The 26,887-nt window shown below is 41.4% G+C and overlaps 1 protein-coding gene across 3 annotated transcripts in view; it reads right to left on the reverse strand.

Annotated features, from left to right (window-relative positions):
- LOC145419379 (protein NLRC3-like) overlaps positions 1–26,887 on the reverse strand; it is a 234,404-nt gene that overhangs the window by 12,645 nt on the left and 194,872 nt on the right. For all 3 annotated transcript variants that reach the window (XM_080296972.1, XM_080296970.1, XM_080296968.1), the window contains 5 exons: positions 19,166–19,450; positions 16,559–18,335; positions 11,808–11,981; positions 11,406–11,579; positions 4,638–4,811 (listed from right to left, as the gene is read on the reverse strand). In XM_080296972.1, coding sequence (XP_080153098.1) covers positions 4,638–4,811; positions 11,406–11,579; positions 11,808–11,981; positions 16,559–18,335; positions 19,166–19,450 — 2,584 coding nt within the window. The remainder of the gene's footprint in view (positions 1–4,637; positions 4,812–11,405; positions 11,580–11,807; positions 11,982–16,558; positions 18,336–19,165; positions 19,451–26,887) is intronic.

A 26,887-nucleotide genomic window follows, 5' to 3' on the forward strand; every position in this document is an offset into this window, starting at 1 on the left:
ATTTCCAACTGTGTAATTTGAGTTCTAAGCCTCCCAGAAACTATACTGAAAGGGTAAACTCAAACATGACTTTTAAAAACACCAGTGTAGGCTTCAAGGTAAAAACAAACAAACAAACAAACAACTAGAATTTTCGCAAAAACGACGTCACTTCAGGTTTCGGGCAGGTAATGGCGGACATACGATAGTTTGGGCTGACATCTATTCCAACGTAGGAAGTGCTATGAACATCTGATCGGATTGGCAAAGCGTGTTTCTGGAATATTACTTTTTTGTTGCTGCAAGTGCTTTTCATGCAACTTTTGCAAAGCTATGTGTGGAAGGAAACGGTGACCTAGGATAAGCTGGATACATAAGATGTAAGTACAACTCCGGTTTCACATGCAAAAATAAAAATTATTGCACTAGCTTGTGTGGTTGCCGATCTACAGGCATTTAAAAATAGTTACGCAAAACTGAGCGTTCCCACTCTGACCGGCCTTAAAGGGTTAACAGTATCTCCCAATCATAATTTAAAGCAGCAGAAATTAAGTCAGAACTCAAAAGAGCAAAAATGACATTACAAAAAATGATTGACGACAGTGAAAAACTACATTGTTGCCTCCAGCAAGCTGCAGCGGCGGCAAAGCCAAACACAGGCGCCATCTTGTTTGACAGAAGAACGTAGCACACAGCAGCTACAAGCATAGAGTGCACCACTATTGTTCAAATGGAAGAAATAGAAAACACTCAATAAATCCTTCCACAGCTGAAACTAATGTAGACAATGTCAGGGGAGGAAGTCAAACTGAACTTATGACACCAAGCACGATAACTACCAAAATAATGCAGGAAAAGTAAACTAAGAAACCCTAAAGCAACTAAACAGAGCAGCTAGCAATAAACAAGAAGTGTAAACTATAAAAACATAGAAGCTAAATGCTAACATGGCTAACACTATCATCACTGTATGTAGCCCGACTCTTCTCACAGCAACATACAACTGTCATGGCTAGACATCTCACTGATTGGCTCATGTTAGCTTGTGAAAATATAACATCCCAGCAGTACTAGCTGTTTTATATACTGTTTAAAATAAGCTAAATGTGCTTATAATGTGTAAATAAAGGCTGAAGCAGCTAGCACTGTTAGCATCAGCACCAAGCCCTGTTACATTTGTACACTGTTAGAGCAATGGCTCCAATCTACAGCCTTTAAAATAATGATTAAAATGCTGTGATTGCAGCCATTCCCCAACTCTCTGTGAATGGTTCTCATGGCTATTGATCAGTGGGCTTTGATCAGTGGGCTTTGATCAGTGGGCTTTGATCAATGGTCATGAGAATTTGCATAATTATGATTAAGGAACTGACCTCCCAGCCCATTGTTCCTTCAGTGGGCTGGTTTCAGTCATTATGCAAATGTACTGTTTATAAGATTGAAACCTGCAGTCAGCCGAGATTGAAGAAGTCACCTGGATGATGATGAAACATTTCTCCCACAAAACGCTACGTCCAGATGAACAGAATCAACTTTTGGAGATTTACTTACCTGGATGATTATTGGTTATTGGTAACTTTATTGTCCCTAATGGGAAATTGATTTGCAGTATGTCCGTACAAACAAACAAACAGGCAACCAACACATCACATACACACTCCAAAATAATATAATATAATATAAGCCTGAGAAAACAACCTAGATTTTTCATCAAAAAAGTACAATGTGCAATGGCAACAACACATATGGTTCAGTGTTATTAACTATGATAATAGCAGTAGGTACAAAAGACAATCTATGTCTCTTTGTCTTCACTGCAGGCACTTTATAACGACGACCTGATGGAAGCAGTTGAAAATCATTAAAGAGAGGATGATCTGAACACAACATGACAGAGGTCGCCTTCCTCAGCACCTGCCTGTTATAAAAGTCCACAAGCTGGACCTGAGACCTCCCTGAAATCTTACCAGCCACTTTAACCAGGTTGTTAAGTCTGGTCTTATTATTCAGAGACATATTACCGTACCAAGCAATGATACAGAAAGTTAAAACAGATTCAATAAAACTTTTATAAAAAACGAGTCATCATTGCAGATGAAACATTGAAACCTCTCAACCTCCTTAAAAAGTCTTTGTTGAACCTTTTTCACTGTAGCAGCAAGATGTGACTCAAAGCACAGAGCTTTATCAAGAACAACCCCCAAATACTTATAACTGTCCACCAGTTCAATGGCTGCACCATTTACCACTGTTAGCGCAGGATGAGGGGATGTCTCCCTGAAGTCAATAACCATGTCCTTGGTTTTCAAGGTGCTGATCATTAAGAAGGACTGATCACACCACGAAACAAACTCATCCACAACAGGCCCATGGGAATCCTCTTCACCATGAAGGAGGCTTACAATGACTGTGTCATCTGCGTATTTAATGAAATGCCTGTTGGCCTGTGTACTGCGACAGTCAGTGTACAAAATATACAGTAGAGGAGAGAGACAACAACCTTACGGTGAGCCAGTGGAAGAGTTCAGCTGTTTGGAAAAACAGCCGTTCACTCTCACACACTGAGATCTGTCAGTTAAAAAGTTTAAAACCCAACCAACGAGATTAAGATCAAGTGTAAACTGGTTAAGAAGTTTATCAGCTAAAAGATGTGGCTGGATAGTATTAAAAGCTGAAGAAAAATCAATAAATAAGAGCTGAGCATGAGCTTTGGCGCCATCAAGATGGCGATAAAGGAAGTTCAACAGAGTGACCACTGCATCATCAACATGTCTACGAGGCCTGTATGCAAATTGTAGAGGGTCTATAAGCTTCTCTACTTGCTAACTGAGAGTCTGAACTAAAACCAGGAAGACTTATCTTATTACAGTCACTGTAACAGTGACCAGTCATGTGTTTCATGCCTGCCCAGGCCACCCTTAAGTTATTGCTACCCATCTCCGCCTCTACCTTATCCTTGTATTTTACTTTGGCTTTTTTAATTTCTGATCTGATCTCCTTCCTAATTTCTCTAACTTTCAAGATATTCCCTTCAATAAAAGCTTTTTTCCTTTCATGAATCAGCCTCATAAGACCTTTTGAAGACCATGGTTTGTTATTAGGAAAAAAATGGAGATGGTGTCAGTCGCATTCTTAGGATTCGCTTTAGGGTGGATGTAAACAATGGTGACGTTGATCTGTGGGAATTCCCTCGGCAGATAAAACGGCCTCAAAGACACAGAGAGGAGCTCAATGTCAGGCAGACACACTTGTCTACGAACGGTCACATTTTTACACCATTTCTGATTTATATACAAACACACTCCTCCTTGAGATTTCTGGGTAGCTCCGGGGTCTCGATCCAAACGTATGGGAAACCCGAAGCCATTTAGTTCCAGAGAACAATCAGGGTCAGAGTCCTTGAGCCAAGTCTCTGTGAATGCCATTAGACATGTATCCCTGTAGCCACGCAAGTGTGCGACATTCAAATGCAGTTCATCCAATTTACTCCTCAGAGACTGCACATTAGCCAGGATTATTGATGGTAAAGGAATGACTCCAAACAACCGTCAGGATTGCCAATAAAATCATGCGAAATAAAAAACCCATCTTCGTTAAAAGAAGTTCCACAAAGCACAAGCCGATGCTATAGAATTTCCTCAGGCAAAAAAATATATATATAAAGGAATAAAAGAATGAAATAAAATAAGTTAAAACACTGACACTGACAGAGAGAGACAACCTGCTGGTCGCCACAAGAGCAGCGCCCCTCTTTCTAGTCTAGTCTAGACTGAGAATGCATCAAGACCACTCACTCACCCTTCCCTCCTGCCTCTCAGCTGCTGAAACTCACAGTTTGTTACCACGGAAGAGTCACTCCTTCATCTGAAATGAAGCCTGATAGTCTGACTGATGCAATATAACATTCAGTCTACACTTTGTTTTTGTGCAAAGATGATAAAGAGGAAATACTAATAACATAAACAAAAATAAATGTCCAATTTAGAAATCTTATTCTTTTTTGCTCTATAAAATAGTTGTTTTTATTTTTCAGTCACTCATCATAGCAGTAGGATTTACATGAAAATAAAAACAAATTAAGTTTGAGAGAAAAAGTACATTTTTGGCACTCTCTGGGCAACTGACTCAGAGACTCAAATGACTTAAAAAACCCGATTCATTTTGGTGAGTGACTCATTTAAACTCGATTCAGTAAAAAGAATCAAATTTACCATCACTAATACAAATCCCTTTGGAGAAAACAGCTTTAAAATATGTATTGTTAAATTCCAGATGTTTCTTTGCAAGGAAAACTCAGACACTGAAACAATACCACCAGTAACCTCCTACATATGGAAATGTGGTGTCATTAAAGACATAATAATTTCATTAATACCCAATATCCAGCAAAATATGTAATTTGAACATTTTGTTCCTAACGAAATCAAATGTATATATTGTAGAAGATTAGCCAAATTTATGTAAAATGGCCAGTACATGAATTAAAAAAATAAATAAATAAACAAAATCGTATGACTGTGACAAATTTTACACAGTAATTCAGTCTAATAATCCACTCAAATATAAATATAAGTTTAGCTAAAAGCTCTATAGATAAGTCAATCAATAATATAATTCACATTTTAAATGATCATATGTGTTAACGTTTGAATCCTGACCTGAGAGTTTCCACTGCACACTGTGAACTCTTTAGTCCAGCAGACAGAAGCTTCACTCCTGAATCCTGCAGGTCAGAGTTACTCAGGTCCAGCTCTCTCAGACTGGAGGACTGGGAGCTGAGGACTGAGCACAGAGCTTCACAGCTTCTCTCTGACAGGTTACAGCCACCCAGTCTGAAAAACAAAAGATAATCTATAATACTTATGTAAAGTTTGTTATTATATTACATGCCATCTTTTTATTTTTGATGAAACCTTAACATACTAAGATACAACATCATATGGATGAACTTGAATAAAATGTTTTTTTTTTAATTATATCTTTATTTGGATTGGACAAGAAAAAACCATCTGCATAGCAGTATATGAATAACATGGGAACAAAGTCCTTCCAGGTTTTAGATTAAGTCCAGGAGAGCAAATGATAAACAAAGTGATCAGCGGGTGCATATTAACCTCCACTAGCTATTACTAGGACAGTTGCTCGCATGCTCTCCCAAAGGAGATATATAGAACACATTACATGGAACTATAAACACAAACTGGGAGGGGTGCCCATGCTGCAATCATTGTGAAGAAATAAGTAAATAAACAAGCAATAGTAATAGAAGTAAATGTAAAAAACAAACAAACAAAAAACAACCAAGTAATAGTGAGATCAAGTGAAGTCAGCCCTCGTGGGGGTGATGAATTGGATCCAATTGTTCCAAATTTGGTAGAATTTGGCTTTTTGATTTCTTAACAGATATGTAAGTTTTTCCATCCTAAATATCTCTAAAATGATCCCAAACCAGTCGTCTAGGGTAGGCTGGGCTAGGCTTAACCATCTTCTAGTAATTGTTTTTTTACTTGCCACCAAGAGTAATTGCACCAACTTAATCTCACTCCTACATTCCAGAAAGGGGACCAAACCCATGTATAAAACCTTAAAATCTAAAGGTATTTGAACGTTAAAGACTGCACTTAAGGAGACCTGAACGTTTTTTAACTTGGGACAGTCCCAAAAGACATGAAAATGGTTAGCAACAGTCGAGCCGCATTGTCTCCAGCATTGCATATAAGCCCCTTTGTACCTCTCCTGATATGGAGTCTTGAAGTACCTAATAATATTCTTCCAGCCATGTTCCTTCCAGCTCATAGAACTGGACGTGGACCACTGGCAGTACAAAACATTTTCCCACTTCCCCACAGAAATAGCAATCCCTGATTCCCTTTCCCATTTATCCTTAGTGTATAAAGTATTATCCTTGCTGGCACTAGAGAGGGCTTTGTATAGTTTAGAAATAGATTTAGTAGGGGTCATGGTTGTGGCATTTTTCAGGATGAGGAAAAAATGCGACTCAGCATCATTGAAGTCGGACAGTTTGCATTCATGATCAATATATGATCTCAGCTGTAAGTTTCTATGAAAGTTGTATTTTGTCAGGTTGTGATCGTCCCGTAAGGCCTCAAATCTGAGCACAATATTTCTATGAGTAAGAGAGAGGAATGTCGTAAGGCCATAGGATATCCATGCTTCAAAGTTAGAGTCGTGTCTGTTTGGAATAAAATCCGAGTCGAAAGCAACCCACCTGAAGATTTTTAGCATTTTGTGTATCCCACAGATGTTGATTACCTTCTGCCAAACTTGGAGGGTGTGGGTTAACCAGGGGTTCCCCAGCTTTTCCAGCTGGCACATTAGACCCTTATCTGCCATTACAGCTTGTAGGGGGAATCGGTCCAACAGGCTGGACTCCAGTTCCTTCCACCTAGCCGTGTATGTTTTGTTACACCAATATAAGAGGGGGGTTATTTGAGCGACATAATAGTAATTCCTGAGGCAGGGGAGACCCAGTCCTTCCTTTTCCTTGGGGAGCTGGAGGGTAGCATATTTAATCCTTGGCTTTCGGCCCTGCCAGATAAATCTGGAGATCCATTTGTCCCACTCAATAAATTGGTAATCGCTCACTTCTATTGGCAAGTTTCTAAAAAGATAAAGCAGTCTGGGGAGCGTGTCCATCTTGATTGCGGTTACCCGGGAGCTGAGACGCATAAAGGGGACCAGATTCCATCTGTGCAAATCAGCTTTTATACTTGCAGATATTGGCTCGTAGTTTGCCTGAAAGAGCAGCGAGAGGTCCGCAGTCAAATATATTCCCAGGTACTTAATTTTCTCATTATCCCGATTTACTGTAAATTTGAGTAGAGATGTGTAATATTCTCCTAATGTTGTCAGTTGTTTGTCTATAGTGAATGAAACCAGTCTGATCTAAATCGATGAGGTCAGGTAAAAACTTCTCCAGTCTACGAGCAAGAATAGAAGTAAATAGTTTGTAATCCAAGTTAAGGACACTGATTGGTCGATAGTTTCCACATTCTCGTTTATCTTTCCCCTCTTTTGGGATAATTGAAATAGTTGCCTCCCTCCAGGAGGGTGGGATTTCTCCCTCCTGTAGGATGTAGTTAAATGACTTCAGCAATGTGGGGACTAGATCTGCCCTCAGGGTGCGATACCACTGAGAACTGAACCCGTCCGGCCCAACTGCTTTACCTGGTTTTAATCTGGAAAAAGCATTAATTTCTTCCGCTAAAATGGGATGTGTTAGAAGCTCATTTTTGAGAGACGGGAGTGAAGGTAATTCTAGAGAGCTAAGAAAGGCATCAGTACAATTCTCCTACGTAGCATTGGGCTGTGAGTACAGCTCCCTAAAGAAGGTCTCAAAACATTTCTGAATGTCTTCTAATTTTGATTCCAGAATATTAGTCTTGGGGTCCTTGATTTGGTATATCGTACTTTCCTCTAGTTGTTTGCGTTATTTATGTGCCAGATATTTTGCAGATTTCCCTCCTGTCTCATAGTATTTTTGCCTCAAAAAAATTTAGTTATTTTGGGCCTCCTGGGTGTAAATATCATTAATTTCATCCTGTATTTTCCTGATATCCTGCTTCAGAGTAGGATTTGCGGTGTTTATGTCTTCCTATTCTTTCAACTTTAAATTTGCCTGTAGTTCTGCTAATTTTTGCCCTTTGATTCTCTTTAAGTGGGAGGCGATAGAAATTAATGTACCTCTCATTACCGCTTTGAGCGTATCCCAAAGAATAGCTGGAGATACCTCTCCTGTGTCATTAACATCTAGAAATTCTTTAATGTCTACCTTTAATTTGGAAACTATGGCAGGATCATTAAGGTGCGATAACAATTTCCACAGTGTGGTACATTTTTTCCTAGCCACCTGCAAAGATAGAGAGATAGGACTGTGGTCAGATAGATCTCTTGTTAATATGTCACAGTCTTTGACCCTAAACCTATCAACTTTAAACATAAAAAAGTAGTCCAGCCTTGCATACACTTTAAAGGAACCAGAGTAATGAGTGAAATTTCTGGTAGATGCGTAGCGGTCCCTCCATACATCTATTATCCCCATCTCTACCATATAGGAATTGACTTTTCTAGTAAGTGCTGTTACCTGGTTGGTCGGGGAGGAGGAGTCTAGTTTAGGGTCAAGTCTAAAGTTAAAACCCCCCCACAGACAACTATCCCCTGAGAATCCACCAATAAATCAAACCTATTCCTAAAGAATAGCCAATCGCTCCCGGGGGGAGCATAAACATTTAAAATTGTGATTTCAGACCCCTCTATCCTTTCTGTTATTCTAACCAATCTGCCTTCCTCGTCACAGAGTTCTTAGATATGTTCATAGTTAAGTGTACCAGAGATAAGTGTAGCCACACCCCTCTTGTGTTTGGACTTAACGGAAGAGGAGAATACATATTTAAAACCCTTTCTTTTCAATCTCAAGTGATCTACTTGGTTCATGTGTGTCTCCTGAAGTAATGCAATCTGGGCCTTCTCCTTCCTTAGTTTGGACAGTATCTTATTCATCTTAATCACGTTCAGAACCCCGTTAACATTAAAAGAGATTACTTTCACTGACTCACTTCCCATAAAGATATATTAAGTTACCACAGCGCATAAACTCAATAGCAGCAGGCAACCCCCTCTTAAAACAGTAACAAGTGAAAAAAGTTAGGAATGAACTGAAAACATTTGAACATAACTGGAGCTTGAAAGCTCCTAAGCTGGCTTCTGACAGTGGAGCACTTCCACTGACACCCTCACAACTTGAAGGGAAACCCCTTATTACCCCCTGAGTTAGGGGGCTTTCCACTGCGACGTCACTCACAGCACGAGAAGCCCCACCCATTTTAGCTCGACAGTAACCATATTTCACCATGTTGTCCATAGCTAATACATAACATTAAATTCGTTCTCTTCACGTCTGTATACTTGCAGCTTCTCTCTATATCCCGCAGCTCCTCGGATCTGACGCGGACGCCGACCACCAACTCCCCGCCACAGCGGGCATCTTTGTAGTTTTTCTCTGGGGGTTGCCGGTGGTGTAATCACCTTTACCGGCAGGCCCCGACTCGCCAGGTCAGCCGTTGCCTCCTCCACCGTGTTGTAGGTTTTCACTCCTTCTTCGAAAAAAACCTTAAGGCGCGCTGAGTAGAGGGTCCTAAACCGTACATTCTTCTCTTTTAGGACCTTTCGTGCCTCTGCATACTCCTTCCTCATAGCCATGATCTCAGGGGGGTAATCGTGGTCGAGGTTGATCTTGCTGGAATTCAGCATAAAACCTTTCTTTTGCCAAGCGAGCCTCAGCACTTCTTCTTTAACCGTGAAGCACAGGAATTTTACCAGGATCGATCTGGGTTGGGAGCCGTCCGGAGGGAGTAATGATAACACTCTGTGTGCTCTCTGAATTTGTAACGGTGTTGATGGTGGGATGGCGAGATTCTCCCGGAGTAGCTTCTCCACAAAGTGGGCCATAGATGGAGCTCCCGATTCTTCTCCCTCCGGCACCCTGTACAGTTTGAGCGACTCCCTCCTCGAGTAAGCCTCCAGTGATGTTAGTTTTGTTTGAAACTTTTCCTGCATGCTTTCTTCCATTTGCGCAACATCTCTAAAGTTAGAAATATCCTGTCTCAGAGTGACGCTGAAAAACTAGTTCATGCATTTATTACTTCCAGGCTGGACGACTGTAATTCATTATTATCAGGATGTCCAAAAAACTCCCTGAAAAGCCTTCAGTTAATCCAAAATGCTGCAGCAAGAGTACTGACAGGGACTAGAAAGAGAGAGCAGATTTCTCCTGTATTGGCTTCCCTTCATTGGCTTCCTGTTAAATCCAGAATTGAATTCAAAATCCTGCTCCTCACATACAAGATCTTAAATAATCAGGCCCAATCTTATCTTAATGACCTTGTAGTACCATATCACCCCATTAGAGCACTTCGCTCTCACACTGCAGGCCTACTTGTTGTTCCTAGAGTATTTGAAAGTAGAATGGGAGGCAGAGCCTTCAGTTTTCAGGCCCCTCTTCTGTGGAACCAGCTTCCAGTTTGGATTCAGGAGACAGACACTATCTCTACTTTTAAGATTAATCTCATATTTCCATTAAAAGTGTTGAATTTGACTGTTTGATGTTCTTTATGATCTCTGGCACCAGTTCATCTGTAGGCTGAGCTCAATCCATCCATTTAGTGAAATTATGTTTAAAGGTCTCCTTGTTTTCTGAGCGTGCACAGATCCTGAAGCAGAAAGCCTGGGTTAATAGAGAAATGATCATCACTGTGATGATGCTCATCATCTCTGACTGGGATTTGAGGTTTTGTCAAAGCAGCAAAGAAAGCCTGGCTATGTTGGACTGGGTGTGGAAGCAGCTCCCAGTTTGAGTTCAGGAGACAGACGCCCTCTCTACTTTGAAGATCAGCTTCAAACTTTCTTTTTTGCTAAAGCATATAGTTAGGGCTGGACCAGGTGACCCTGAATCCTCCCTTAGTTATGCTGCAATAGACGTAGGCTGCCGGGGGATTCCCATGATGCATTGAGTTTTTCCTTTCCAGTCACCTTTCTCACTCACTATGTGTTAACAGACCTCTCTGCATTGAATCATATGTGTTATTAACCTCTGTCTCTCTTCCACAGCATGTCTTTATCCTGTCTTCCTTCTCTCACTCCAACCAATCACAGCAAATGGCCCCGCCCCTCCCTGAGCCTGGTTCTGCCAGAGGTTTCTTTCTGTTAAAAGGGAGTTTTTCCTTCCCACTGTCGCCAAAGTGCTTGTTCATAGGGGGTCATGTGATTGTTGGGTTTTTCTCTGTATTTATGAAGTGCCTTGAGGTGACTTTTGTTGTGATTTGGCGCTATATAAATAACATTGAATTGCATTGTTAGTATCTCAGACAAAATCTCGTCTGTGTTCTGGAGCTTATCTTTGTGTTCTGCAACCCTGGTTTCCACATCATTAAGCCGCGCATTGGCTTTATCCAACTCACCCCTTATTTCCACCAGTTGCGCTTTCGTGTCTTTTCGAAATTCTTTCACCTCTTTCCCAACGCCTCTCAGTTCTTTCAGTATCAGCGTCAAACTTGCTGGGTCAACCTCATCTTCTGTCCCAGAATCCTCGCGGCTAGGAGTGGGAGAGTGGCCTCGGCTAGCCCTATAGGGGCTAACGTTAGCCCCTTCTGTTAGCTGCACATTGCCATCTTCCACGTTTTCAAACGTTAACTTCTTAGCTATTTTGTTCTTTCTGGACATCATTTAAACCCCTTTTTCCTCTTTATGTGCACTTAGATAGTGTATTAATTTACTTGGGGCAGTTTTAATAAGTTTCAGTCGAGAGCTCTCGTACTAGGTGTCCATCCCCACGAGCGCCGGAACCGGAAGCCTTGAATAAAATGTTTAATTGGTTCATTTAAAAAAAACAAAATGTCAATTGATCTGACCTCAGAGTATTTAGTTTACAGTTTAAACTTTGTAGTCCAGCAGACAGAAGCTTCACTCCTGAATCCTGCACATTTTTGATACTCAGGTCCAGCTCTGTCAGAGTAGAGGACTGAGAGCTGAGCATTGAGGACACAGCTTCACAGTTTTCCGCTAGAAGTTCACAGACGTTGAGTCTGAAAATGAAAACATGAACAAAGACTGATGTTAAAGTGTAATCAGGGTGCAATAACTAATCTTATATTTTAAGAATCCTTGTTGTTTTATGCTGAGCAGATGTGGTACGAAACAACAGTAAATTGATCAAGTTTACCTCTACTGTTTAAATTGCTGGATTTATTTTCTCAGTTAAAAACAAAACAAAACAAACAAACAAAAGAAAAAAGAATACAAATCCGTCAGACCTCAGAATATTCAGTTTGGCGTGTGGACTCTCCACTGCAGCAGACAGAAGCTTTACTGCTGAAGCCTTCAGGCTGTCGGTACTCAAGTCCAGCTCTCTCAGACTACAGGACTGGGAGCTGACCACTGACAACAAATCTGTACAGACTTTCTCTGACAGGTTACAGCTGCTCAGCCTGAAAAAAATAACAAGAACAACAAAACAATAATATTTATTATCAAATAAAATCTCTTTATATGTTGAATCTAAGTAATCAAATGTGTACAAATGAGTACACTACAATGCACAATTAAATAAAAAAATGTTCAAGAATTTAAGTGTAACAGAAGAAAAATATTTCAAATTAAACACAATTATTCCAATGTATGTAAATGGAAACCAGTGAAGACCAGGTTGATTTAGTGACAGTAGTTCAGTGTCTGCTGGCACAGGCCTGTGAGTACTGCAGTATTACACTTACTACAGTACTGCTGGTCACTTTATTAATTCTAATATGTGTGATTACTGTAAATGTAGTTATAAATAATGTATCACATCCTGGACTCTCATTTCATTTTCTGTCTAAAAGCTGCTTTGGCTCATTCCCCTTTAAAGCCCCGCTCTCCCTAAAGGCCAACTTTATTTTGATTGGATGATTTCATAAAGCACGCTGAAGGGCAGTAGCCAGTTATCATGAGCTCCATCTCCTCAACCTTCTGGTTTAGAAATTATAAGAAACTGTATACCTCATAAAAACCCGTCTTGATCCATGCTCAATCATCCAGGTTAGTAAATCCCAAAAGTTGATTCTGTTCATCTGGACGTAGCGCTTTCAGTGGGAGAAACATTTCGTCACTCATCCAGGTGACTTCGTCAGTCTCAGCTGACTTCTGGTTTCCAACCCTATAAAAAGTACATTTGCATAATGACTGAAACCAGCCCACTGAAGGAACAATAAGGCTGGGAGGTCAGTTCCTTGACCATTAGGTTTGAGTCATTATGCAGATGTACTCTTTATAAGATTGGGGAAAGCTGCAGTCAGCTGAGCCTGAAGAAGTCATCTTGATGAGTGACAAAATGTTTCTCCCGCTGAGAGCGCTACGTCCAGATGAACAGAATCAAACTTTGGGGGCTCATAAAATCATGATTAGAAATCTTCTCAGATGTATTTTTACATTTTAGATCCACAGCAACAAAGTTCACAGCAGGATGTCTCTGTTCAGTAATTATTATGCCCATTACCTGCAAACTGTGAGGTACGCAGGTAATGTCAGGTAAACACTAGCTGTCTGAAACTGTTCCTGTTAAATGTGTGTATAAAGGAAATAAGCTGAAATACAGAGACTGGGTGGATCTGTGCTTTGACTTTGACACCAAAAATTTCTTCCTGTTAAAACGGAGTTTTTCCTTCCCACTGTCGCCAAAGTGTTTGCTCATAGGGGGTCATATGATTGTTGAGTTTTTCTCTGTATTTATTACTGTACGATCTACTGTACAATATAAAGTGCATTGAGGTGACTGTTGTGATTTGGCGCTATATAAATAAAATTGAATTGAATTACATCCCATTTCAGGTACCTGGAACCTGAACCTTCTCTGGAAACCTGGGGCGCTGGCGGGTTTCTCTTGCTTACCTATCTGCTCATCCTCTTTCTTTCTGCTCGCATGATGATTTCCTGGTTGAGTTTGTAAAGACTTTTGCTCAGGACCTTCTTGCTGTGCGGCAACAGTGCTAACCACCGTCCGCTGTATGTTTTTCAGTCATTAAATCAAACCATGAAAGATCAGCTTGCTTCTCGTGATGAACCTGTCTGTTTTCGATTCCACACCAGGGTCTGCCCACTGGAAAGTTCAGGGATAAGGGTGGAGGATACTCACACAAACATAAAAACCCAGATTGCAACTCCAACTCTCTGTTCTAGTTAACCAGACCTTTCAGGCTCTTGTTCAATTAGAACCTCATGGAGTCTGAGTTAGCGAGACAGTTAAACATCCCTCTATGCCCCCTTAATCCGCCCATTCCCACTAAGTCATTAAATAACCGAGTGTCCCCTCACATAACTCAGCGCACAGAGCCTGTCACCCCTGGCAATCACAAGAAAACACTTACCTTTTTTGCTTTTCATGCACCTCACAAACCACTCATACTCGGGTTTCCTTGGCTAGAATTACATAACCCCCACTTAGACTGGTCAGGTCAGAGGGTAATCAGTTAGAGTCTGTTCTGTCATTCAAATTGCCTTGTTTCTGCCCGTCCACCGGAACCTGTGGAACCATCAACCAACACTGAGACTGTTTTAGATCTCTCCTCTGTGCCCACCAAATGTCATGATCTTCAGGAAGTATTTAGCAAAAGTAAAGCGCTTTCACTGCCACCTCACAAACCACAGGACAGCACCATAGAACTACTCTCTGGCTCCACCCGGCCTTCTAGCTGGCTCTATAACCTGTCTAGACCTGAGTGTGCGGCTATGGAAAAGTACATTAAGGAATCCCTCGGTGCAGGCATAATCCAACGATTGTCATCTCAAGTTGGAACTTCTTTTTTGTGGGGAAAAAGGATGGCTCTCTCTGGCCATGCATTTACTTCAGGGGCCTCAGTGATATTACCATCAAGAATAAGTACCTATTACCTCATTAGCTCTGCTTTCAGGCCATTTCACAGTGCCACTGGGTTTACAAAACCCCACATCCGCAACGCTTACCACTTTTTCCAGATCAATCAGGGAGACAAGTGGAAGACCGTTTTAAACATGCCATTGGGGGACTACGAGTATTTGGTCATGCCGCCTGGGTTAACTAATGCTCCCGCAATGTTTCAAGATTAGTTAACGATGTCCTCCGGGAATTCCTTGACAGGTTCGTATTGGTGTATCTGGATGATATACTCATTTTTCCCAAAACCTGCGAGGAACATCAGTCTCATGTCCATGCTATTTTTCCAACGTTTGCTGGAGAATAAACCTTATGTCAAAGCAAAAAAGTGTGAATTCCATTCCTCATCAATAACTTTTTTCAGTTACATTTTGGCATGGGGGCAGGTGAAGACGGATCTGGCAAATGTGAAAGCTTTAACAGAGTGGCCTACCCCTTGTACCCATTGTAGATTCAAGAAGCATCTCCAATGGGTTTTGGGAATAGCAAATTTTTATAGACTGTTCATTTTCAACTATAGTCAGGTAGCTGCACCACTCAAGTCTCAGCATGCATCTGGTCCCCCAAAGCTGAAACTGCATTCACCAAACTTAAGTATCTGTTCACCACGGCACCTTTTTGGTTCACCCTGATCACAGTTATCATTGCAAAGGTGGACACATCAGAAATTGGAGAAGGGAGAGGTAAATGATGCCAAGTGAAAGAGAATGCTTTGGGGGGGGTCATGCTGCTGTCATGGTCTGTGTGAGCGGCGGTGGTTTCCCACTAGACTCTGGTTTCTGCCTTTGGGTGAAGCCTGGTCAGCCTGTCCATTGTCCACACCTGACAGTAATCTACTAGGCTGAATATAACATCAGCACTCCCAATAACTCTGCTAACCTCCTAATCCTCGGATCATCTACTCACCCTTGCAGTTCAGTCACGTTTTCCTGGATGCTGGTCTTCTTGATTCACTCACAGCCACATTAATGCCTTTCGTCTCTTAGACTTACTGGACCACTTTGCCTGGATTCAAAGCTAACAAGTACTCACCCAGACCTCACCACCTGCCTTCCCCAAGTTGCTTTCCGACTGCTGACAAGTAAATGGTAAATGGACTGATTCTTATATAGCGTTTTTCTACTCTCCCGGAGTACTCAAAGCGCTCTATACAACATGCCACATCCACCCAATCACACCCATTCTCACAAACACTTTATCTGAACTTAGTGCTTTCTAAGTACATTCACGCACATTCATACTCTGATGGATGCATCGGAGAGCAAGTTGGGGTTAGTATCTTGCCCAAGGATACTTGACATGCAGACTGGAGGAGCCAGGGATCGAACCACCAACCTTCTGATCAGTAGTGAGCTACAGAAACCCCAAATAAGACATTGAAGATAACCTCGTTCACTTACTGTAACCTCCACCAGTGATCTTTCTGATGCTGCTCTACCTCTGTTACAGTGACTCAGATTACCATCAACCAAGACCCATTTCCGGAAACCTACCATAGAGCCCACTTCATGCTCACAGCTTCAAGTGCTTGACTTCCACCATAGTTCACAGTTCATGTTAAAAAATTCCAAGTGTCAAGTTCCTGTGTGTAAATAAAGCCTTGACGTCTAGTAATATTCAGTTCCTTCACCTTTGTCTGTATTTTGGGTTCACCATGTTGTTCTGGCCACACCGAGGTAACAGATTTATATTTGAAAAACAGAGAGACATGGGGGATTGCAATAAAGATGAGACACAAACCAGACCTTAAAATAAGAACATCTGAAAACGATGTAGGTGCAGTCTGGAAGCTCAAGTATTTGCTTTAAAAAACAGAGCTAGACTCCTGGTTGTTGGAGACAAGTGAACAACTTGAGGATAATAAACCTGTCAGAGGGGCTGAAGGATCAGAGCTCATGTTCTTATAGGCTGGATCTGGATTGTGCTTTGATTCGAGTTGAAGACAAAAATATTTCAGAAATGCTGACATGTCCTGCTGGAGAGAAATATTTAAAGTATCATGACTATTTTAGTGACTATTTTTTAATTTTTCTAAAGTGGTAGTGTTCTTTGAACTGAGCACCTCTGATTTATTTCCCATGATTTTAAGAATGAAGCGATGAGTTCATGTTTACTTACAGAGCTTTGTTGGAGGCTTTAACCACTGGCAACAGCCTCAGAAGAGCCTCCTCTGAAGCAGAGTATTTCTTCAGGTCAAACTCATCCAGATCTTCTTCTGATGACAGTAAGATGAAGACCAGAGCTGACCACTGAGCAGGAGACAGTTCATCTGTGGAGAGACTTCCTGATCTCAGGGACTGTTGGATCTCCTCCACTAGAGAACGATCATTCAGTTCATTCAGACAGTGGAACAGATTGATGCTTTTCTCTGCAGACAGATCCTCACTGAGCTTCTCCTTGATGTAGTGGACTGTTTCCTGATTGGTCTGTGAACTTCTTCCTGTTTGTGTCAGCAGACCTCGTAGGAGACTCTGATTGGTCTGCAATGAAAGACCCAGGAGGAAGCGGAGGAACAAGTCCAGGTGTCCATTTGGACTCTCTAAGGCCTTGTTCACAGCACTCTGGTGGAGAGATGGTTTAAACCACCAGGAGGTTGTTTGTTGTTGTTCCAGCAGATTGAGTCCAGAGTTGATGAAGGTCAGATGGACATGAAGAGCAGCCAGAAACTCCTGAACACTCAGATGGATGAAGCAGAACACCTTGTCCTGGTACAGTCCTCTCTCCTCTTTAAAGATCTGTGTGAACACTCCTGAGTACACTGAGGCTGCTCTGATATCGATGCCACACTCTGGCAGGTCTGATTCATAGAAGATCAGGTTTCCTTTCTGCAGCTGATCAAAAGCCAGTTTTCCCAGAGACTCAATCATCTTCCTGCTCTCTGGACTCCAGTGTGGATCTGTTGCATGTCCTCTATTATACTTGACCTTCTTCACTTTGGCCTGAACCACCAGGAAGTGGATGTACATCTCAGTCAGGGTGTTGGGCAGCTGTCCTCCCTCTCTGGTTTCCAGCACATCCTCCAGAACTGTAGCAGTGATCCAGCAGAAGACTGGGATGTGGCACATGATGTGGAGGCTTCGAGCTTTCTTGATGTGGGAGATGATCCTGCTGGCCTGCTCCTCATCTCTGAATCGGTTCCTGAAGTACTCCTCCTTCTGTGGGTCAGTGAACCCCCTGACCTCTGTCACCCTGTGAACATACTCAGGGGGGATCTGGTCTGCTGCTGCAGGTCGTGTGGTTATCCAGACGTGAGCATAGGGAAGAAGCGTCCCCCTGATCAGGCTTGTGAGAAGTACATCAACTGTGGTGGGCATCGTAATATCAGTCACACTCTTAGTGTTGTTGAAGTCCAGAGGACCTCGACACTCATCCAGACCATCAAAGATGAACACAACCTGGAAGTCTTCAAAGCTGCAGATTCCTGCTTCTTTGGTTTCAGTAAAGAAGTGATGAACAAGTCCCACCAAGCTGAACTTTTCCTCTTTCAGCACATTCAGCTCTCTGAAAGTGAATGGAAATATGAACTGGATGTCCTGGTTGGCTTTGTCTTCAGCCCAGTCCAGGCTGTATTTCTGTGTTAAGACCGTTTTCCCAATGCCAGCCACTCCCTTTGTCAGCACTGTTCTGATCAGGTCCTGTCTTTTGGGTGAGTCTTTAAAGATGTCTTCATGTCTGATTGTTGTTTCAGGTCTGTGTGGTTTCCTGGATGCTGTTTCAATCTGTCTGACCTCATGTTCATCATTGACCTCTGCAGTCCCTCCCTCTGTGATGTAGAGCTCTGTGTAGATCTGATTCAGGGGGGTTGAGTTTCCTGCTTTAGCGATGCCCTCAAACACACACTGGAACTTCTTCTTTAAGAGAGACTTGAGTTTAGGCTGACACTTCTGAAGAGCATCTGAATCAAAAAAAGGAAAAAAAGAAGGAAAAATACAAATCTGGTCTGAAGGAGCTATGTGATGTACTTTGGCCTTTATTTAACCTATCAAGTTTTTAATATACTCATTCTACCAGAAATCAAAAAGGGGCTTCAGGAATTCCTAAATGTATTTCCTGAAAAAAGCCACGTTAAATGTTTTGAACCTCCACATCTGCATTGCTTTGCAGCTTTTCATATGTACCTGATGCCAACATGTGCAGGCTAAACAGGTTTATGCTTTCTGTGCCTCTTCTCCAAACTTTGTAACCAAAAATAACAACATTGAAGTGTCATAACGTTCCCCACTGCTATGTTATTTAAAGAAGCATCTGAGAGAGATTCAGTAATTCACATTTAATTCTTCTCGTAATTTACAATGGCAAAAGATAATGTAAACCCTTTCTGGCCACAATTTGCTTTATTATATGTAAATGTGGCATTTATTTCATTAAACATTTAAGTCAAATGACCGATGCTTAAAGAGTGTCCTCTTGTTAGAGAAACACTCTGACTTTTCTTTTTTAAGGCAATCAGTTTGCATGGTTTTTAAAAGTAAAGAACACTTGTGTTTAATTAAATACAGCTCACATTCGATCTAAGTAGTTTCACACGTTTATGACGATCATCAAAATTCCTCCATGTAGTTTAGAAAATACATTTGCAGGCATGTAACAAATCCAAACATTCGTCGTAGAATGACGTTCTTGCCCTCTCCTTTTTCTTACAATGAATTCTGAGGTTTCACTTTCACATCTCAACAAACTGCAAGGTGACCATTTTTATTCATGGTATCTGATGCATGACCTCACCTTGTTGAGCAGATGGATCAGAGTTCAAACGCAGCTGAGAGAAAAGAGAAGGATCTTTGATCTGAAGATGCTTGATTGTTATCTTGCATGCTTTGTCTCCTTTTTTCCTCACTGTGTCGATCAAGCTGCGTGCCTTATCTGCTCTGAGTGGGTTCCCCTCCAGTATCGATTCTTCCTCCAACTTATTTAAGATACCATCACTTACAAGGGCCTCAAGGAGCAGTTTAAGGATTTCTATTGTTACCCTCCAGACAAAGGCTGACCGTACCCTGGCAAGCTCCTCCTCTACAGGAAGAAGAAAGAGACATAAACATGCTTCTCAGTCGAAATCATGTGAAAAATACAGTGGAACCCCGACTTACGAATACCCCATTTAACAAAAAATTCAAGTTACGAAGGCAATGAACGGCAATATTTCTGCCCATGGTACGGCAAAATGCCGGTGTAACGAAATCCGCTGGCTCTGATTGGCTGAGCCTACAATGCCCACAAGGCCTTCCGAATCATGTGACAACCCCTTGGCTTCCGTACTCGTGCTTCGCTGTTCCACTTGAACGACATATTGTTGTTCTAGTTAGCAATTAGCCTATCGTTCAGCATCACCTCACTCAAAAGGTGCAATGGCTGTTTCGACTTAAGAAAATTTTCGACTTACGAAAGACCCTCGGGAACGGATTAATTTCGTAAGTCGGGGTTCCACTGTATTCTAACTTTGTTCAATTAACACTTCAACATCTCATCAACAAATACTAAATTTTAGGGTGTGTAGGGTTAAAATGATGCCAGCTTAAAATGAAACCGAAGAAAAAATTGAAACTGAAAAATAATTAAAAATATGAAAAACAAAATCTTGTCATTCATATCCTGCATTCCAGATTAAGTTTAAAATAAGAACGAGTGCAAGTACGAACGTGAGAATTATGTATATTGTAATAGGTATATTGTACCTAAATGATAGTATATTGTACAAACATGAAAAGTATATTGTTAGAACTATATCTAATATTGTTAGAACAATAGTATACTATAATAATAAACTTTTCACGTTATAATGTGACATAGCTCTATTTTTCTTTTGCCTGGGTGGCGGCTCTACGCTTCCGTACTACGCTTCTGTATCCAACACTTTTCAATGTGGCCTCACAAAATTATTATGACTACAACAACCATGAAAAGAGTTGGATGGACATTGCTACTCAATCACAGCTGCCTGGTCAATGTTTTTCATTAGTAATTTAGCAAAGTTGATGGTGTGTGTGTCTGTAAGACAGAGAGAGGGAGAGCGAGGGACAGATTTTGTATGATAAGCTTCATGTTATGAAGGCACAGTTTGAGCACTCGGGTCGCATCAGAGCATCAGGCCATATAGTGTGAGACCCTGCATCGTGACCTATGAACTTCTAACCTCTGCGATTTAATTGTACAGTTTGAGCAGGAGCTGAATAACGCGACTGAAAAAAAAAATCGCACAGTGTTTGCCCAGCTTAATGCAGACTGTTTAAACTAAACAAGCTGCTGTTTCACATAATAAACCCTGTCAGCTGCAGTATTGTCTTCTGTTTTAACAGTTAAAGCAGTAGAGACGAGCTGTTTGCATGTGCGTGGAACTCTAGCGTCATTAACCATGCTAGCTGTTAGCTTATAGCTCACGCTAGCTAACCAGCGAGCAGTTAAAAGGACAGCTGAAGCTGCACAAAATACCCACAAACTTATCTCACTACAATGTAGCGCCGAAAATATGACTCGCAGCTCAAGCTCGACACAGCGTCTGTAACATAAGACTGACATCCAGCTAACCACAGCTAAAAGATATTTAGAGAAAACTTACAGTTTCCTCAGGTTACATGAACTGAGTTGTTTCACGCTGAAAAGTTGGTTTGTTTTGGCTCTCACTGAAGACATAGCTGCTCTTTTGTGCTGCTTTTACCCAATGGTATCTTTTGCGAGTGTGGACGCGTCATCTGTTTGCTCCTTAAATGCTTTTCTTCTTTTATTGATTTTTATGCTGATTTTTTCCCTTTTTTCCGTATGAGCTTACCTGCGATAGCTTCTAGACACTTATAGATCATTAGGACTAAAGTGTTCTTAACAGAAACAGCAACATTTTTATAGTTACCTTATCCTCAGCGCTCCGTGTGTCTGTGGCCTAGACACAGCTGAAGCCTGATTACAGTGTCTGAGCACCGAACAGCCCCAATAGCCTGGAAAGGTGCTAACCGCTAGGCTAACTAGCAACAAGATGCCTTCCCTATCCACAGATGACTACCACAGCCTCCTGCAGAAGATTGCAGTACTGGAGACAAAAATTCATCGCTTAGAAGTAAACGTGGAGGTAAATGGACTGTGTGGAAATGAAACAACCTTGCCTTTGATTCAAAACAATGGCGATGAGCAAGCTAGTACACAGCTAAGGAGCACAGATAACATGACCAAGAAAGTAGACTCTGTGCATTATTATAAATCCTCAAGTGATAATCCCCCCTTGGACTGTCTTGGTGCAAAACCAAGACATAAATCATGTCTCCTGGAAGGCGGAGGACGTATCACGGGCAGAGCACAGCAAGCTGAAATCTCTGAAACCGACTGGCCTTCACTTCCTACGAGACAGAGAAGCTCTTCTACCCCTGTATACGAGAGGAAACAGGACTGGACAACAGTGAATAGGAAGGTTAACAACAAACCTCCAAAACAACTGAATGTGAAACTGCACAACAGATTTGCTCCACTATCAAAGGACCCTGGATCTATATCGGACAACCATCCATCTAAAAGCAGCGAAATAAGGTCTGAAAATCTGTTGAAAAGTGAAAGACCACAGGGAAAGCTAAAGGCTAGGCCTGAAACTCTGATTGTGGGTGACTCTGCCGTAAAGGATGTACAAATGATGTGCGGTAAGAACACTAAAGTCCTCTGCTTTCCTAAGGATATGGTCAACAACCTGAAGGAGAGAATTCTTCAAATTGCAGATGAATATCCAACTGTGACAAACATTGTCCTGCATACAGGGTCAAACGATGTGTCCAAACAACAGTCGGAGGTTCTGAAACGGGACTTTATTGGATTATTAAATACTGTAAACTCTCTGAATGCAGCTGTATTCATCAGTGGGCCTGTACCGCCGGTCAGAGGAGGAGACGAGAGATTCAGCAGGTTGTTTACACTGAATAAATGGCTTATATCAGCATGTACTGACCACTCGGTGCATTTTATCAACAACTTTAATATTTTTTGGGAACGCAGGCATCTGTTTAAAGCAAATGGATTTAATTTTAACAAGTCAGGGGTGAAACTGTTCACCTCCAACTTGTTTTATTCCATACGTCATCCATATGTGCTTGGTGCCAAGGCTGAGATAAACGAGGAGTTATCTCATAAAGAGGAACAAACAGTACTCCAAGAACAGACAAAGCCCAGCAGAAACCTTGAGGAGGAGCTCCATCTGCCCCCACCCGGGAAGAGCCTCAGAAAGGAGAGACATCTGAGGCAAGAAGAGGGGTCCCTATTTGCCTCCAACTCTCTCAACAACACCAACGACCAGGACCAGGGACCACGACCTTCCCCAGTCCCCCAAACCCCTGACAGGCCATCACCCTCCTCCCCCTCCCTTTCTCCCTCCTCCCCACACCTGAAATTCACTGAGGAGATGATGGAGCAAGTCAATGCTGGGCTCAGATCTACCCCCCGGCCCAATCCCTTTTTGTCCCCCATAAACCCCCCACCAGAGCGGCCAAAGGTTCGCCATCGAGCCCCGCCCTCCTCAGAGCAATCGAAGTCACATTGCCCAGCCTCGCCCCCCTTAGTTCCTCCTTACCACCTTTACGCTCTGTCTCCACAGTCTGATGTGTTTAGGGTCCGGGCTGCGAGGATTATGGCAGTGGTGACTTTTCCCAGGAGAAGCTGGGACCCTGTTTACTAGAAGGTTTTAAAATCTCTGTACTTTTAGGTGACAGGAGACATGTGGCCTGGTCAAAACACAGAGAGCTGCACTCTAAAAGATCTTTAAACATAGTAAACATACCTTGTGTGCCACAGACTGCTCCCAAACACGAGGGGACAAGTAATACCTCTAAAACACTTAAGTTGGCTTTATTAAACATTAGATCTTTAGCTGGGAAAACATTTTTAATTAATGATTTAATCACTGAGCACAGCCTTGATTTTATGTTTTTAACTGAAACTTGGTTGGACCAAAGTAACAGTGGAGCTGTTCTCATCGAGACGACCCCTCCTAACTACAGTTTTATCAGTGAGGCCAGGGCGAGCAGGAGAGGAGGAGGGGTCGCTGTCTTATTTAATGAATCATTTCAATGTAAGCAGCTATCTCCTGGAAGTTTTCAGTCTTTTGAATATGTGGCTTTACAGCTGAAGGCCCCATCCAAAGTTGTGTTTCTTAATGTTTACAGGCCTCCCAAATACTGCACAGACTTTTTTAATGACCTCAGTGAACTGCTGTCTGTGATCTGTGTTGATTTTGACTGTGTAATTATTGCTGGGGATTTTAACATTCATGTGGACAACCCTCAGGACAAAGGGACTAAAGACCTGAGTAACACTCTGGGCAACTTTGGGCTGACTCAGCATGTAACAGAGGCCACACATAATAGAGGACACACTCTTGACCTACTGATCTCCAAAGGCCTGAGCATTTCAAAGGTTACTGTGTCTGATGTGGGCCTGTCTGATCATTACTGTGTTTTCTTTGAAAGTAAAATCTCAGCCCACATAAATATATCAACAACAGTGATCACAAAACGGTGTATAACTGAACACAGTAGTGCAATTTTTTACCAGGTCTTCCCATTAACACCTGACCTGTCCAGAGGGTCAGTCAATGAGCTCGTCAATAGCTTCAATGCTAACATGTTAAATGTAATGGACACTATTGCTCCCATTAAGGTGAAGGTTATCTCTGGAAGGAAGAAGTCTCCATGGAGAAACTCCACACTGGTGAAAAATGAAAAAAGAGAGTGTAGGAAAGCTGAGCGCAGATGGAGAAAAACAAACCTCCAGGTTCATTATGACATCTATAAAGAGAAACTTCACAATTATAATTTACAACTGAGGAGTGCAAGAAGGTCCTACTTCTCTGACATCATCACTAAAAACAGCCATAATGCTCGGGTCTTATTTTCTACAGTTGACAGGCTAACGAACCCTCCTGTGTCAGTGGCAGCTGAACTTCATTCGACCATGGCCTGCAATGACTTTGCCAAATTCTTCACAGAAAAAATCCAAAAAATTAGACAAGCAATTGGTACATCAACAGCAGATCCAGGATATGTACTGTGTCCACCAAAAAACTGTTTAAACACCATGAAACAGTTTCAACCTATTAACAGCAAAGACCTGGAGGACATCTTAGGTCAACTGAACTCCTCCTCCTGCTGTTTAGATGTCCTGCCAACAAGTTTTTTCAAAAAGGTCTCAAAGACTTTAGAGTCAGACCTGTTACAGATCGTCAACTTTTCTTTATTATCAGGTGTGTTTCCAGAATCACTAAAAACTGCTGTAATCAAACCTATACAGAAAAAGGACAATCTTGACAAGACACAAATGAACAACTACAGGCCGATCTCAAATCTCTCATTTTTAAGTAAGATCATTGAAAAAGAAGTTTCTCAACAGCTCAGTTACTTCTTAAAACAGAATAACTACTACGATGCCTTCCAGTCAGGTTTTAGACAGAACCACAGCACTGAAACCGCTCTGACCAAAGTGTTTAATGACATATGTCTGAATACAGACAGTGGAAAAATGTCAGTTTTAGTTTTACTGGATCTCAGTGCAGCATTTGATACAGTTGACCACAACATATTACTCAAACGACTGGAGAACTGGGCAGGTCTTTCAGGAACTGTACTAAACTGGTTCAAAACATACTTAGAAAACAGGAAATACTTTGTATCAATAGGTAACTTCACATCTGCGCAGACAAGTATCACATGTGGAGTTCCCCAAGGTTCCATCTTGGGACCCTTTCTGTTTAACATTTACATGCTCCCACTGGCACAGATTATAAAGAACAACAAAATAAACTATCATAGCTATGCAGATGACACACAAATATATATCACAATGTCACCAGGAGACCGAGGCCCCGTACAATTTTCTCCAGCTAAACAAAAACAAAACTGAGGTAATAGTCTTTGGCGCCAAAGAAAAACGATTACAGGTCACCAGAGAACTTCAATCTATACATCTAAAAACCACAAACCAGGCGAGAAATTTGGGTGTAGTGATGGATGCAGACCTAAACTTAAAAAAACACATTAAGACAATAACAAAGTCAGCTTACTATCACCTCAAGAATATTTCAAGGATAAAAGATCTGATGTCTCAACAGGACCTGGAAAAACTAGTCCATGCATTCATCTTTAGTAGGCTTGATTACTGTAACAGCATCTTTACAGGTCTACCTAAAAAAATCAGTCAGACAACTACAGCTCATTCAGAACTCTGCTGCTCGAGTCCTCACTAAGACCAAAAAAGTGGACCACATCAGTCCAGCTCTGAGGTCTTTACACTGGCTGCCTGTCCGTCAGAGGATAGACTTTAAAGTTCTGATGCTGGTCTATAAAGCTCTGAATGGTTTAGGACCAAAATACATCAGTGACCTCCTGACTCAGTATGAACCTTCCAGATCCCTCAGGTCATCTGGATCCGGTCTTTTATCAGTTCCCAGAGTCAGAACCAGACACGGAGAAGCTGCATTCAGCTTTTATGCTCCTTATATCTGGAACAAACTCCCAGAAAGCCTCAGATCAGCTGAAACACTCAGTTTATTTAAATCCAGGTTGAAGACTCACCTGTTCTCAGCTGCATTTGAATAAAGCACCAAATCCACACTTTAAGCTTAAATTTCAAAACTTACATTTAACTACTGATTTTATCTACTGTTCTGATTTTATCTGTTTTGATTTTATATACTGTTTTGTTTGTTTGTTTGTTTGCTTGTTTTAATCAATTTTAAATCATGCTTTTTATTTGTTTTTGTTTCTAATGTCTCTGTAAAGCACTTTGAATCACCTTGTTGTTGAATTGTGCTATACAAATAAATTTGCCTTGCCTTGCCTTTAAGCGAAACATTCTTTGTATGTGAGGAAAATGCTGTTCATCCTCTTCAGCTCTAGCGTAGACAACTGGCTTTGCCATGTTTTCATGTGTGTCTTCTTTCCGTGTGTCCGCTACTTTGAAACGCTTGGGCCCGCCACAGTTTCAAGCTGGACATGTGACTGCATGGCCACATCTGATTGGTAAAAAAGTTACCGGAAACTCCACTGGCGGCATGTTATCTAATGTGTTAAACTAATTATTTTTTAAAAAGTAACGAGTCAAATTTTGGAAATGTAGCAGAGTAAAAGTACCGTTTCTTCTTCACAAATGTACTCAAGTAAAAGTAAAAAGTATCGTGCAAAAAGGGTACTTTAAAAGTAAATTTTTTTTCCAAAAACTTACTCAAGTAAATATAACGGAGTAAATGTAACTCGTTACTACCCACCTCTGCAGACGGGCAAGTATACAGGTATACTATGAACAAATATACATATATAAAGATGAAGCACTGTGAGGTAAACAGATCTACAGAGTGCTATGAAAATATCTACAGTAGTGGAAGCGTAGCTCTCTGAACAGACTATAACAGTGTAGGCACTATAACAGAGACTACACCATGTCAGTGTCCTAAAACTACAGCAGTAACCAACGTGGTGAATGTTGATAATG

The sequence above is a fragment of the Astatotilapia calliptera genome, chromosome 3 (assembly GCF_964374335.1).
Source record: "Astatotilapia calliptera chromosome 3, fAstCal68.1, whole genome shotgun sequence".
Taxonomy (NCBI): Eukaryota; Metazoa; Chordata; class Actinopteri; order Cichliformes; family Cichlidae; genus Astatotilapia; species Astatotilapia calliptera.